This window comes from Oxyura jamaicensis, chromosome Z (genome assembly GCF_011077185.1).
Source record: "Oxyura jamaicensis isolate SHBP4307 breed ruddy duck chromosome Z, BPBGC_Ojam_1.0, whole genome shotgun sequence".
NCBI lineage: Eukaryota > Metazoa > Chordata > Aves > Anseriformes > Anatidae > Oxyura > Oxyura jamaicensis.
In genome coordinates this window covers 3,592,729-3,608,316 of record NC_048926.1, presented here as the reverse complement: position 1 = coordinate 3,608,316, position 15,588 = coordinate 3,592,729, and the positions used below count along the sequence as shown (strand labels likewise).

The 15,588-nt window shown below is 40.4% G+C and overlaps 1 protein-coding gene across 3 annotated transcripts in view; it reads right to left on the bottom strand.

Moving 5' to 3' along the window:
* EPG5 (ectopic P-granules autophagy protein 5 homolog) overlaps positions 1-15,588 on the bottom strand; it is a 51,918-nt gene that overhangs the window by 32,956 nt on the left and 3,374 nt on the right. For 2 of the 3 annotated variants that reach the window (XM_035310113.1, XM_035310111.1), the window contains exons 3-15: positions 14,134-14,377; positions 13,177-13,313; positions 12,691-12,798; positions 11,941-12,014; positions 9,557-9,665; positions 8,943-9,057; positions 8,321-8,471; positions 7,248-7,403; positions 6,740-6,897; positions 3,520-3,674; positions 2,870-3,010; positions 2,503-2,667; positions 207-329 (exon numbers count right to left, since the gene is read on the bottom strand). In XM_035310113.1, the coding sequence (XP_035166004.1) occupies positions 207-329; positions 2,503-2,667; positions 2,870-3,010; positions 3,520-3,674; positions 6,740-6,897; positions 7,248-7,403; positions 8,321-8,471; positions 8,943-9,057; positions 9,557-9,665; positions 11,941-12,014; positions 12,691-12,798; positions 13,177-13,313; positions 14,134-14,377 (1,836 nt within the window). The remainder of the gene's footprint in view (positions 1-206; positions 330-2,502; positions 2,668-2,869; positions 3,011-3,519; positions 3,675-6,739; positions 6,898-7,247; positions 7,404-8,320; positions 8,472-8,942; positions 9,058-9,556; positions 9,666-11,940; positions 12,015-12,690; positions 12,799-13,176; positions 13,314-14,133; positions 14,378-15,588) is intronic. The other variant, XM_035310112.1, reaches the window with a different exon arrangement.

Here is a 15,588-nt window from a genome sequence, read left to right as displayed (position 1 = left end):
ATTCTCATACAAACATTCCACAAAAAATAGCATTATTTTCAGAGAGCACTGTAGGTGGAAAAATACTGAGTTCGGTTATCATAACATTCTAGTACCAAGACAGCACAGCTCTTAAAAGGAAGAAAGGGAAGAAAAGTCTTCACCTGCAGTTCTTCCCATCTATCACTAGCAGTACATTATTCCCTGTAAATTTGAAGAAGAAATACCTGTTTTATGCTTTCGGAAAGCAGCCCAGCATATGGTTTCTGGGAGAGATATTTCAGGTATGCTTCCAGGACCATCAATGCAACTTCAGAATGGACAGCTGGATCCAGATGAAGAGTATCCTGCTAAAAACAGAATAAAGAATCAGAAAAAAAAAAAAATGCTTCATTTAAAAGGTCTCTGTAACTGTACAATTAAGTTGCATTAAAAATAACTCTTAGTTTACACAGCCAGAAGGAATATAAGCATTGAAAGACTTGGTGAAAACCTTCACCAGTAAGAAGAATTTTGGCCCAACACTGAAAGATAACAAGATCATATTGGGCAACACAAAGCAAAACAGCTGTGTTACTTCCAGAAGTGATCATAATCTTTAGATCATTTACACTATATACAGTAATTAATCCAAAGGTACATAGATACATAAATTTAAGTTATATGGTACAAGCACTATAAAATTTGCCTTAAAAAATAAGCAGAACCTACTACAACTTGCATCAAAACATAGTAATTCCTCTTATCAACTGACAATTTAAAGAACTATTTTCCCCAACTCTGACATGACTTATTGCAAAGCAAAAGCCTCAGTTAAATTTTCTCTACCATTCCTTTGTTTTCATGTGTCATCAAGAAATGTGGAGAAAAAATAAGGCAAACATTATTTCAAAGTTTCAGTACAGCAAAGGGAAGAGTTCAGTATGATTGCGTGCACAGATTACAACGCTAAAATGTATCACTGAGCACAGGCAAAAGGATTTTTCCCAACTTTATTTCTGGTTCTCTCTCAAAAAGAGAAAAAAAACACATTCAGACTGGATTGAATGCCGAACAGATGAAGCTCCTGGAGTAACCTTTCTATAGAATGTTTTTTGGTCATAGAATCACAGAATCACAGAATTTCTAGGTTGGAAGAGACCTCAAGATCATCAAGTCCAACCTCTGACCTAACACTAACAGTCCCCACTAAACCATATCCCTAAGCTCGACATCTAAACGTCTTTGAAAGACCTCCAGGGATGGGGACTCCACCACTTCCCTGGGCAGCCCGTTCCAGTGACTAACAACCCGTTCAGGAAAGAAGTTCTTCCTAACATCCAACCTAAACCTCCCCTGGCGCAACTTTTGCCCATTCCCCCTCATCCTGTCACCAGGCACGTGGGAGAACAGACCAACCCCCACCTCGCTACAGCCTCCCTTCAGGTACCTGTAGAGTGCAATAAGGTCACCCCTGAGCCTCCTCTTCTCCAGGCTGAACAGTCCCAGCTCCCTCAGCCGCTCCTCGTAAGCCTTGTTCTCCAGACCCTTCACCAGCTTCGTTGCCCTTCTCTGGACTCGCTCAAGCACCTCCATGTCCTTCTTGTAGCGAGGGGCCCAAAACTGAACGCAGTACTCGAGGTGCGGCCTCACCAGAGCCGAGTACAGGGGGACGATCACCTCCCTGGCCCTGCTGGCCACACTGTTTCTTATACAGGCCAGGATGCTGTTGGCCTTCTTGGCCACCTGAGCACACTGCTGGCTCATATTCAGCCGACTATCAACCATCACTCCCAGGTCCTTCTCTGCCTGGCAGCTCTCCAACCACTCATCTCCCAGCCTGTAGCTCTGTTTGGGGTTGTTGTGCCCCAGGTGCAGGACCCGGCACACGGCCTTGTTGAACTTCATACCGTTGGCCTCGGCCCATCGGTCTAGCCTCTCCAGATCCTCCTGCAGAGCCTTCCTACCCTCGAGCAGATCGACACACGTACCTAACTTGGTGTCATCTGCAAACTTACTGAGGGTGCACTCAATGCCCTCATCCAGATCATCAATGAAGATATTGAAGAGGACCGGCCCCAGCACCGAGCCCTGGGGAACGCCACTAGATAAATAACACTCAGGGATTTGAAAGCTCTTTACTTCAATCACTGAGTTTTTCGTGCATTGTGGAAAAAAAGTACCTGGATACTCTCATACACACCACTTGGAGGATTCCTTTATTTCTGCAGTCAGAGATACCTTAAATCAAGTGACTCACAAAAAATATCCAATCAGCTGTTTTGTCAGCTATTTCCTTCTCATTTACTAGAGAAGGAATTCCTGCTTAAAACTTTCAGTTTCAACTACAGTACTACAGAATACCAACAGAAAGCAGAAGGCTAGAAAGTTATTGTGAATTTCCCATCCCACGCCTTCAAAGATAAGTAGTCATACCAATAGCATGTAATTGTTTTTTAAGTTCAGTTAATAGTCCCAGGTTGAGTAATACCAATTTTCCCTCTGAAAAACTGTCCAGGCTCAGGCCTCCTGTTTAATACGTACCTGCTCACCAAATCCCCAGTTTAGACCTTCCAAGATAATGCAGGCGAGTTTATTCTCCACCGTTGTTAGACTGTAATTTAGTAACCAGTCTCGAATCAGTGCTATCTCAGATGAAGAAGGCTTCCACAGGTACAAGGGCAGTTCTTTAAACAGATACAATGAAACCTTTGAGAACAGAAAAAAAAAAAAGTATTCAATACTTGGTATGGAACAATGATCAGCACTATACCCTTATGCCTTAAACAGTGATGTAGTCAAAAAACAGTCAGGTTTTAACTTGATCCATTCATACATTGTACCTGGTTTGTATGACCTCTACCTAGTTTTAACTGGGTGTCTGCTTTAAATGACAGAGGTAAGAACTTACCATTCCAACTTTCTCAATAGTCTGTTTAACTCTATCCAGCAGTACAGAAATAATTTGTGTATGGATGCTGGCAATTGCTCCCAGGAGTTCACGGCCAACCTTTGAAAATGTCTCCCTTGTTGAAAGACTAACATAGGACACCTGAGAAGATGAGCAGAAAGAAGTTACTCATTACGGTTGATCTTCACTGACACTGCAATAAAACCTTGTTTTGAAAATACAGAACCAAACTGCTCTTTGTGATCCTGGACAACAAGGTTGATAAATGCCACATTAACACTGATTGTCCTAACAACTAATGAAATTACTGCATCACAGTGGCAAAAATGAAGGCCAAAACGAAACGTATAAGCTACAATAAATAAATAAATAAAAACACACAGCAACACACCACACAAGGAATTCCAGAGCTACAAGTTAAACTTGAGAAAAAAAGAACACGCTATGGTTTTGTTCATTTATTTCATTCTGGTCTTATCTCAAGACTACTATTCTTCCTCCACAGAACCAAGCACTTTGGAAATTTTAATTCAGCACTAAATTACAAACCTCAGAAACAGCTCTCTTAGTTTTGCAGTTGAACAAACTACAGAATCCATAAATGTTTCACACTTCTGTCTGTCAGAAAATGGACTGGTAATATTTCTCACCTCATATATCTCCAGAACAATGATTTTGATAAAATCCTCATCAACATCAGCCCGTTTAGTTTGTGCCATCTGAGCAAATGTGGTGAGCAGACAAATTTCTTCTGAGCAGTTCATTGATTGGAGATACTTTTCAAAGTTTTCAAGGTGCTGTGGCTCTAGAAAAGTAACACAGTAGAAGTGTTATCTGACATACATAATCAGTATTTATACAATTATACACAATTCAAAATCAGTGAAGGAATGAGTGACAAAGCATCCTCTCTTCAGAAGATCTTGTACCAGCTGACTTAAAAAAAACAGGTGCAAGAAACTCTGTACTATGCAGTGATCCCATGCAATTCAGTAAATACACTAGTAAATCAAAACAAAAGTTAAACCTAGTTCAAGAACAGTTGGAAATTTATTTGTGCTGATCACTCACAGGAAGAACTACCTGAATTTCTGTTTTTTAAAAATGTTATCAGCATTTCAACTTCCATTATAGGTTGCAGCAATTAATTCCGGAGATTAAAGTCCAAATTACATGAAAAGATTCCATCCTCAATCAGCATCACAGTCAAGAAAAGATTAAAACTAAGCCTGCACAAGCACAACAGAGAGATTTTGATCAAGACAAGAGACACTGCTCATTCCACATAACGTGATCGCAAGCAGCAGTTAAACTAGGGAGATCATTCTATGCTGGTTACAAATATAAACACTGAAAGCATCCAGCTCTGGGCCTGAAATATGCACAAGAGTTACAATAAAAGCTCAATTTCAGTTTCTCAAACTCAATACAGCAGAATTATTGAATACACTAGCTTGGAAAAATCTGAAAACAGAGAACTGAAGTAGCATAGAAGCACATGGAGGTCTCTTATTTAAACACAGGAATGACAAGTAGCCAAACAGATATTTCATCTCTCGTGGTGGAAGACAACAGGAAGGGAAGAGCACAAAGAAAGCCTAACAGGGCTTGAAAAATACATGTTTTTAATTTCTTCAAAAAAAAAAAAAGAAGCATCCACATGGTAAAGCAGAGTATGCATTAAAAGCAGCCCTTGAGCTGTAAAATGGTTTTGATAATGGCCTACTTCCTCTGAAGCTTAACATATGAGCAGAAATGGTTTACAGTGATCTTCTCACACCAGTTGAGCAGACTAAACAAGCGCTGGTGGTACTCAACTACCTAATCAGCAGAAGCATGCATTTAGCACACTTGTGATTAAACACTTCCTCTAGGCTTAGATTCCATGTTCAGTGCTTTCAAGAATTTTCAAATGTACTTCAGCCTGAGAAGATCAGACTTGTACAGCCAATGCATCTCACGAATGATGTGCTGGAGGATCATGCAATTTAAATAGAGAGTTTTTCCAAATAGTAACATAAATCTCACTCCTGACAAATGCAATAGACATACCCCATCCATTCATCTCCCTTACCTAACACTACCTTTTGCCCTTAGCAGCAGTTTTTTGTTGTTGTTTTTACATTTAGTCAAAGACCATAAATGGAAGGGAGACAGCTGGAGCCAGCTGCTGAGCACACATGCCCTAGACCTTCTCTGCAGCAAGACAGCTCTGCAGCCTCCCAGCTTCCTGCTTTAGCCACATCTTCCTCTGCACTGTACCTGGGCTCAACACCGCAGTCCCCCATGCCAACCTCAAACTCCCACCAAGCCCTATCTTGGGACTGGGGAAGACAGACAGTGAGCAAGCGAAGAAGAGAGACTCCATCTCGTCTCACAGAGGAGCAACAACATCTCCATCAAGATCAGTAAAGGAGCACTCTTCCAAGAGAATGTTAATTCCATGGTCTATTAGGGTATGAATTACAGGAAATAAAGCCAGCACTATATTGGTAAATGTCAGGCAAAATAAACTATTTCAGAAGATTTGATGGATTCCACTAAAAATCGTTGATATTGCCTGTCTAGACATTTGTGAAAAAATACCATAGTGCTGACATAAACCACTGAGGAGAATGAAAAGGGTAAAAATATCCTGCATCAGCATACCAGGGACTTTAACACAAAAAGTTAGCTAGAAGCAAAACAATGCTTGATCAAACAGAAAAAAAAGGTTGTTTGTGTCAGAGCCGCAATCTACCACATCACATTACATTCTCTTGGAGATACAGTAAAAAAAAATCTTTGCAGAAACAAGACTGTCCTCACTGAAACAGCATAACTGTCACTGATTAGCTCCAAGCTAGCCAAAACAGATCAGGGCTTCATAAAATATACACAGCTACAGTCTTGATATCTTTCTCCCACTGTGACTGCACTGCCCCAAATGTTAGCTGAGTTTCAAACAGTTAAGACACTCAATAACTTGCAGATCATCCTTTTCTTCTACTTCTCCATCAAAGGACTTGGTTGATACGGTGATAGCTATGTAGCCCATCACCCACCTGAAGAGTAAAACTGACTGGAAGTGAGAGCAAACCTCAGGAGAACAGAGGCTGTGAAGTAAGGAATTACTGCTTTGTTTACCTGACTCCCAGTCAATCAAGTCCCTAAGTAAGTTTTCCACAAAGGCAACAACAAAGGGAAGATGGCATTCAAACTGGCTTTTAAGTAACTCTGCTACAGGTGAAACCACCACAATAGCTGCAGATATCAACACGGGACAGAAGTTAAGGGAAAAGAGAAAGAAATGGTGGCATAAAGACTAGAGAAGCATCAAAAAAGGCAGAAGATAAGGGCAACATCTGCAACTGTAGATAAGTAGATATCCAGCAACGTAAGTTACTAAAGCCGGAACTACCAAGTTTAGGAAAAGAAGGAAGATGAGGGTATTTATACAGCTATCACCAGCTGAAGACTCAAGAACAGTCAACAGTTCACAAAAAAACTGTATGATGCCTAACTCTGTATTTAAAGGATTTAAGTCTCTGTTGAAGGTCATCTTGACTGCTGAAGGTCAAGATACAACTCATTATGAAAACACACAAATGTAGTTACTACATGGCACTCCTGAAGTGCTGAAGCAGCCAGTAGCAGTCACTGACAAAGAGAAAACCAAAAGGACAGTAAATATGCTAATTCCCATTAAAATTAGCATTTCATCAAACACTTGCTGCAAGCCCATGATCTACCCAAGATGATTCTGAGGCCTATGGACCTGTCATGCTACCAAGGGTGTATTTAACAGCAGAACCTGCAAAGAATGAAACCGGTTGCCGATGTACCTGTAGCTGAATCTATTGAAATTGGTTCTGAATGAAGGAGTTCTACCTTTGAGCCTCTGTTTGCAGTCAGCAGGTTGTAGAGAAGAGCAGAGCTTTTCCAGGTGCTCACTCTCTGCACAGTGCATGACAAAGAAGAGCTTCCAAAGCATGTTGCTGGACAATGTTCCGTAAGGCATCTCAGACATGAAGAGCCAGACTCCCAGCCTGTTAGGTTTGAAGAGAGGCAAAGAGTCTCACCCTGATAAATCCCAACATTTGAAAAGGAGCCACACACCCACATCTCTGCTGTACAACAGAATTAGGAACATGAGAATTTGTTTTAGTACTTCTAGTTTGGAGTTAACCTATTTCTAAACTGAACTATTCCCCAGAGCTTCTGTCGGATGCTAGAATTCAAATTCAGCTCCTCCCCATCTTGATACTACCACTGTGCTGAAAAATCTTGCATACTGCAGTCTTGTCGAAACCATTAAGTACTTAAAGCTAATGCAATTCCTAGTTTCAAATATCTCACTCCAAGATGAAGTCAGTATCTATCACATTGGACAGCCTACCTTTTTGCCTTCAGAACATGTAGAACAGCTCTGAAGAACAGCTCATCGAACTCCAGTTGCAATTTCTCCACAGAGTACGGATGCGCTATTGATCCATATTGTTTATTGCCACTAACGTACAGCGCCCAGTGGTCACTCACATGACAGAGTGTCATCCTACACAACAGGACAACAAAGTTGCAGAGGGATCATTAAGTATGTCATCACCAGATAAAAACACAGAGGTGTGCAGCTACACTCTGGTCTAGTTCCAAGAGGCATATTTAACCCTTGGTTTAACCCTTGGTTTCCAGAAACTGCCACATACATAGCATGTACTTTTCCTTCCGCACTTCAGACAGGGTTAGCCTAAAATTCCTGTTATCTTTCCTTGGTTTTGCAAGCCAAAAATACATAATATTCTGTTATATCAAATAAATTTGTATGTGAACTTCCAAGCCTTAAGGCAATCCTACTTTATGAAATGGCAATACACGCTAGAAGCCCATACAGGAAAAGCTATACCAAGTTCTCACTCTTCTAGCACAAAGGAAAACCAGTTTTGGTTTTGATGCAACTGCATACCCCTCAACAACACACTCATATAAACCAAGTAAAGAGACCGAAAGACTTAGAAACAAAGAGCAACTTGTAGCTTCCAATTACATTTGCTTAGTGCAGTAAGGATTTTCAAGGAGAAAATGAGAAAAAAATAAAACAATTCTACATTACAACAGGAAGAAGGCAATAACACTTGCTATAAATAGGAGCAATTAGAGAAATTGCTGATTTCAGTGACCCCACACACAACCCTGAAAGAAGTCAGCACAGTGTTCCTCAGTTCACCTGGCTCTTCTGTAGCTACAGCATTTACTCTGTAGCTCTTCATCTCACAGGCAGCTTCGGGGTCAAGAACTCTGGGATTTCAGATTCACCCATCAGCTAATTGTAAACTGACCATCTCTCACAACAAAAGCTACTCAATAATTTTTTTTTATTATTATTTTTTTTACTTATGTATTAAGGAGCTCTAAATATTAAACCAGAGTGTGTGAAAGCAATTCAACCATATCACAGAGAAGATGTTCTCTTACTTTATTAGCTGACCAATTCGCTTCACAAACTGTCGGTACCGTGCTCTGTTAAATGTTTCTAACCCCACAGACAGAAGTTCCACTAAGGAGTTTGCAAAAGCAAAAATCTTCATCATCTCCTGGGGAGTTGTTTTTTCAGGAAAATAAGTACCTAAGACCAAGACAGAAAAAAGTAAGTGTCATAAATATGCATGAATTCTGGATACTTAAGTAATTTTTAAGTAATTTCACAAGCACTCTAAGCAACAAAGATTACTTTGATTGTTTGCCACCTAGATTGTGATTTTGTGTTTTCTTTATGAGATGAATGAAAAATAACTGTTAAGTATCAAAGTACAAATCATCTATGCAAGTTCTAAGATCTCTAGCAAGCAGTTATTTTCATGTACTTGTCCAGAGACTTAACAGAGTACTTGCACACTAGTATTGCTGTAATCTCTTAAGTTATCCCATACAAATAACACATACTTGCATCTATATTTATTTAGTCTGTGAGCTGTTGCACAGGTTCTATGTAAGTTCAGTTCAAAATTCTCACCATGAAGTAGCATTCTTGGCCTTTGTGGTCATTAATACAATTAACATAAGCAAAACGAAGAGTAACACTTTAGCGGCTGATTACCTGCAGACTTAAACCCCAGGAACTGCTGGAACAGTTCATGAAACGGGAATTGCGACAATAGGGCGATCAAATCATCTTCCAAAAGCAGAATCCAACTTGTTTCAGGATCCTCATCCTATAGAAGAACTCCGTCAGTTTTACTAATAAAAATACTAATTTTACCAATAAAACACATTGTAGAAGGGCTTCACTACTGTGCTAATTCCAGCTTGCTTTGCAAAACAAAGGAAGTACAAATGAACTCCCCCTTCCACGCACAGAAGCTCCTAAATTCCTGTGTGCCCCTACACAACAGCACTCACCAGCTAGGGAAAAGAACTAGACGATGCTATGCTAGTCCAACACAGGTCCTGCAGTGAAGCAACTGTTCACATGCACTATTTCCATGCTTTCTGCATGCAATAGGACCCTTAAATTCAATCTCTCATTACTCATTTCTGGAAACTTCATTATCTACAGTTATATCACAGAGATAAAAAGCAAGTAAAAGAGATCTATGGTTCAAATGATGCTTTTAATCTGAACAGCAGTTAGTATACCTTATTCCATTTCACAACCTCAATACAATAAGCCTGAACTAAAGCACAAAAAGAAAACAACATCATTCGCTATACCTCTTCTCCTCCTTCATCTACTAGTGTCCAGTTTCCAGATTCTTTCCCAGAAGAAGAGGAGCTTTTCCTTTCAGCTGGTTTCATATGGCACATGAACTCCACCCTATTTCTGATTAAAAAAAAAAAATCAAGTTTACACAAATTTGAAAGATAAAAACTTAGAATTTCATCGTATTTCAGTTAAGAGATCATACTGGTTTTGGTTGGCATGGAGTTAGTGTCCTTCACAGCAGCCTGTGTGGTTCTGCTGTGCTTTGGATTTGTGATGAAAAATGTGTTGATACCACACAGATGTTTTAGTTAGTGAAGCGCTTGCAGTGTCAAAGCTTTTTCTGCTTCCCCTGACAGCAAGGAGGCTGGGGTTACACAAGAAGCTGGGAGCAGACACAGCTAGGACAGGTGACCCAAACTGACCAAAGGGATAGGATATCCCATGCCATAATAACATCAAGATCAGCAATAAAAGCTGAGGGCAAGGGAAGCAGGCACATTCATAGCGATGATGTTTTTGGCTTCCCAAGTGAGCCTTTTGTATGAGCCCTGCTGTCCTGCAAATGGCTGAACATCTTCTTGCTGCAGGAAGCATCAAATCAATTCCTTACTGTGTTTTGCTTGTGTACACAGCTTTTGCTTTACCTATTAAACTGTTTTTATCTCAACCCACATGTTTTTGTACTTTTACCATTTATTTTTTCCTCCCCACACTAGGGGGCAAGTAAGCAAGTAGTTGTGTGGCGCTTGGCTTTCTACTGAGGTTAACCCATACCAGAGAAAATATTCAAAACAGATTCAAGAACAAGTATGCCAAATAACCTAATGCTTTAAGAGACTCACAGTCTGAAATATTCTGAGAATTAATATGGCTGTCAGCCTCGTATAGAAAGCATATTTAAATATGCAAGAAATAAAACTACTATCCACATGCAATAAGAATCTCTAAAACCAAATAAAATAATATGATTTTTCAAAAGAGGTACTCTAAAAAAAAAAAAAACTATTTAAAGCTATCACGTGGTGAGTCAATGACTATCAGGACAAGCATAGGCTAGCTCCACTACAGAACTGCCACAGATGCATTAGATGGATGTCATGCCAACATTAGGAGGACTGAGCTTAGGTACACTGAGCTACAACAGCTAAAGAACTTCCAGGAAAGAGTTGCCTCACTTCAAGCCAGCTCCAATTCCATATGTGTAAGGCCAGGATACTAGTTTTCAGACTCTATACCATCAGTATCTTCAGCTGTTCAGATACATACCAGCAAGTTAAATGAACAAGCAGAAGGGCTATACAGACGTTAAAATTTTAAATTATAACTTCCTTTTAAAAGGAAAAATGTACAGGCAGAACTCTGAACACAATGCAACAAAAACTCTGGCATCACATCACCCTCCTGATTTGTCCAACACCACATTGATAATGCAAAAGTATTAGAAATAAAATACAAGTTTTAAGATAACAGTTTCACAATTCTGAATTTCACAATACCAGTATCTAACTCTAAATAGGGCTTAGAAGTGAAACTGGTTCCTGACACACAGCAGCTGTAACAGAAGTGTCAGATCCTTAACAGTAAGTACAGCCACTTACATCTCTGCATTCCTGCAAAATAAACAGCTGAGAGAGACACCCTGTACACCTTGAATCAGTCCTCATCCAAAGCTAAAGCATAATAACCCACCACCAACACATATACCCTTAGGACATGTTTGTTTGCCCAAGCAGCACTAGAGAGGAAATGTGAAGCAAAACCCTTTAAAACAATAGTCCACGCTAATCAAAGTCCCAGTTAATACAGGGTCAGACTATCATGATACCGGTAGTTTGATTCTTCAACGCTAAAATCTGAGGGGGTGGGCGGGAGGGATCAGGACAAGTTATACATTTTATCTGAAGCACCTAACAGGAGTTTTCCCTAATGATTATTTTCATTAGCTAGCATCTCCTAGCATCATGTATTACTTCTACATAGAAAAGCATGAAAGATAAATTAAGAAATACAACCAGCATCTACACCAATTTAGTAAACCCTTTATTCAAGGCCAGATGTTGCAGAGAGAGCATTCTGATCAGGCCATCACCCACAGCTAGAACTATTTCAGAATTCATTAAAAAAAAAGTCAGCCATCACAAGCTATTTGACAGTTCAAAGAAAGCTTTATCATACCACGTGCAGTCAGAGAACGTGCTGCCAAGGCTGTATTTCAAGGTGAATAAATAAAAAAAGCGTTTGACTTTAACCATGAATAATCTCGTATTTGTGCCTGCTTTTATGACTTTGCCTGCAATGTGCTTTCAGGGTTGTGGGAGAAGATTTTATATCATCATATTTTCTACTATTAAATTGTCAGCTCATATTTATAAAATTGTATTTCCATACTTACTTGACAGGAGACATAAGCAAGGCAAGAGATTGCATGAAATGAAAGACACCTGATGGGTTATCCAAGACTTTGATCTGGAATGAAATGCAAAAGTTTAAGCAAATAAGTAAAATTCAATCCAAGTAAAACAAAAGGCAAATCAGTTTTACCAGAGAAATTCATATTCTGGATTTCACATTTATGGGTAGTTTTTAGTCTGACCAAAAAATAAGTGGAAAAGACAGTTCTGATACCCTGGAGGAAGTGTTGCTATGGCACAGTATTAGGTACTATAAAGTACTGGTATAAAAAATTAAAGAAGGAAAAAAACATCAAGAAGGTACACAGAAAGACAACTTTTCTTCACTTCTCACATACACCCGCACATCAGTGGGAAGCTGAGCACAGGGGAAGTTATGATGCTACCTCCAGTCACCCTTCTATTTCATGGCTTACATTACACTATTAGCATAACCACAATCTTTTCCTGCAGCTAGATTTCCTACATCTTGAAGGAGACACGTTTTTTGAAACAACACCCTGACACCTATTGATACCTACGCTCCCTCTGGTCTATACAAAGTGAACCCTTTTCCTTGCCCTTGAAATTTCCCAGATAATTAACTTTCCAGGGAAACACAGGCCAGTCCCTTTTCAATAGGCAGGCTCTAAAATCTGTTCTTCCTCATCCCTTCTACACACAAAGGCACTTCTAATCTCACCTGTCTGCCCCCTCCAACCTTCCCACAATAAAGAAATAAACATTCACACCTGAATGAACGGAACAGCCCATTCACCGATCCCAGCGGGGCATCGAAGGATGTGGTTGAAGAGGAAGAGCTGGTCACCTGGACAGCCAATTCTTTGCAGCACTGACACCTAAAGAGAAGTATATTTGACTTGTAAATAATCTCAAGGTTCATTTGTTTATATCCTTGCTAAATAGAATAACATTGCTTTTTCATTTCTCTTCCCACACTTTCCAGCAAGCCTTTCAGAGCAAGTTAGAGCAGAACAGTATTTAAAAGCCTGCTTGCTTGGCTCTGAGCCACAGTGCAAACCAGCAAAATTAATTACAAGTTTATTAAGAAATAATTTATTTAGAAGTCAGCAAGAACAGAAGTTTCTCAAAATTGCTGATCAGAATAATTTAACTTCCAAAACAGAAGCATTAATACTCTATACACATTTAAAAAGTCATCTCTGAATTCATCCCACATGTTGGATCCAACAGCTCTATCATGCTCACTTCCTCACCAGCCTCTGCAGCCACATGAGAAGGTCACTCTGAAACTGAGGATCTTCAATAAGTCTGCGGGTGAAACTGAACAGAACGCTGACGCATTCTTTCAAGTGGCTCAAGTCTGAAGAAAGATTTTCAGGGTGCTTTGAAACTGCAAATTAAGAAAAGAATTAAGGAGCTTTGATGAGCAGCTCTCAGAAGAGTAGCATAAGCTGTTGTTCTGGGGCTATACAGAAAACTTTGTAGATACCAAGATATTTCAACACATCTGTTTGCCAAAACTGAGAAACAAGAACACCTATGCAGCATTTTTTATTTAATCTTATAATCAAGTATTGAATGCTAATTGCAAGAAGAATATCCTGTGGCTGCTCTCTTAAAAGGCCTTCCTTCAACATAAACTTTGTAAGAGACACTATCTACTATGTATATGAACTATCTGGGGGTGAGGGACAAAAGGAGGAGAAATATCTGAGGGAGGGATACTTCAGCTAAAAGATACTGGCAGAAACCCAAATAAGTAACATGCTTAGGATGAAAGCCAGAAATATTTGTTACAGCTGTGAGATTTCAAATGGCCTTTCAAAAGGCAGAGCAGGAGGTATGTCCCTCTGTTTTTAAACTTGTGCATCATCAACATTGCAAAGGGATTGTATTATATGGCCTCTTAGACAAGAGCTTGGACTGCAGGTGTCCCATCCCACCTGGTGTTCCCCTACAGTAACCTGTGGCAGAACACAGACTAGACAGAAGACAGGACTCCTGCATTCAACTTCAACTCTCCAGGTGCAAAAGGTAGGAGAACTGAAGTTTTTCTGCAAGAAAAGCATTTCACTGATCCCTCCATAAAACCAACAGGTTTTAGGATCAGAGGAGAAACACTCTGGTGCACAATTCCTACCAGAAGCCTCCAAAACTCCAGGTGAACAACGTGCCAGGAACCCTGAACAGCACAGGCAGCTTTCACCCACCTTGTTCTTGCTGCTGAAGAGCCACTGATCTCAGCAGGGAGGAGCTGTTCAGCAACCTGTACACGTACGACTCCACTTGCAACCGAGATAACACCGAAGTGTACGAGTGTAGTGCCAGCGTCTGGTGCACGTGTTCTGCTTTGGCTTCAAACAGCTTCTTCAGTTCCCCCAGCACACCTTCATTCAGCTCTACCGTCTGGTAGCGATGGTGACCTGTCACTTTGCACTGATCTGCACAGACACCCTAGAAAGAAAGCAAGTATTTTATATAAGTGGTTTTCCCATTTTGCTTGGTGAAGTGTGCTTACAGAAAGTGACCCTGACATAACCCTCCCCTCAAGAGATTTCACAGCTTTCATAAAAGGGACCGCTTTACAGGTGGACAAACATCTGGGAGCATTCTACTTGCTTTTCAGAGCTGCTGAGTACTGAAAATGCACATCCCTGACTTCCAAAAAAAATGACTCTCATAAACCCTCAATAACTCAAGTCTAGAGGTAGACATGAAGTGGCTTGCCTGTATCACTGAAAGATGTGAGCAAAATCAGCTGTCTCTACTCCCAGTGAGCGCACCTCCTTCTCGCCTTATAGATTTCTGTGAATATTTGGATTATTTTAAACCTAAAATACAGACTGGAACAACCTAAATATTTTTCTAAGCCCCCAGAACTCACAGTTGATAGCAATTCCCTATAATACATCTAAGATTTCTGAAGTGGACTGTACTTTTTTTCCCCAAACTGGAGTTAAACAGTGAGAACAGTCTTCCTCTGCCCTACCTCTAACACGAGAAAGCCACAATACGTAACAGCCCATCATTCTTTCATGTAACCAGAAAACATGCTTCAGACCATGCACTTTGGAAGCTTGTCCCTGTATTTCTGAAATTATTAGAATAAAATTTCTAAATTAGTATTAAAACAACAATTATTCTGAATCAGGAGGGAACAAAGCAAGCAGCAAGCTTTGCCAGCTGCATGATAACCAATGGGGACTTAAGAGTGAAGCTAAAATTGCTTTTAACACAGAAACTTATCAACACAGAACAGAGCCCAAAGAGGCCCAGTGACACAGGCCCATTACACTTTTACTTCCCAGTAAAAAGGAAAAGGCTCCAATCTGTACAGCAGATGTCTCCCAGCATTAAACTCTTGAGAAACTGTGCTTCCAGTAGCAGGGTCACCTCTCAGCATGACTCAAGCTCCTGTGTGTCTGCCACCTGACAGCAGGAAGTCGCCAGGACTGACGTAAACAAGAAGTGTCACTGCAGGCAGCAGGCCAGAGGGGACACCATCACTACAGTCCTTCTGGAGTCCCCCAGCCATTCAGCCCTGCTCTGCCACACAGCTCCTGCATCTTCTCTAAGGACTGTGGCACCAACCTCACCCAGTGCTCCAAGCAGAACTGGCTGGGCACAGGCATTGACTGACTACAAATGAGCCTGACTCTAAAAGA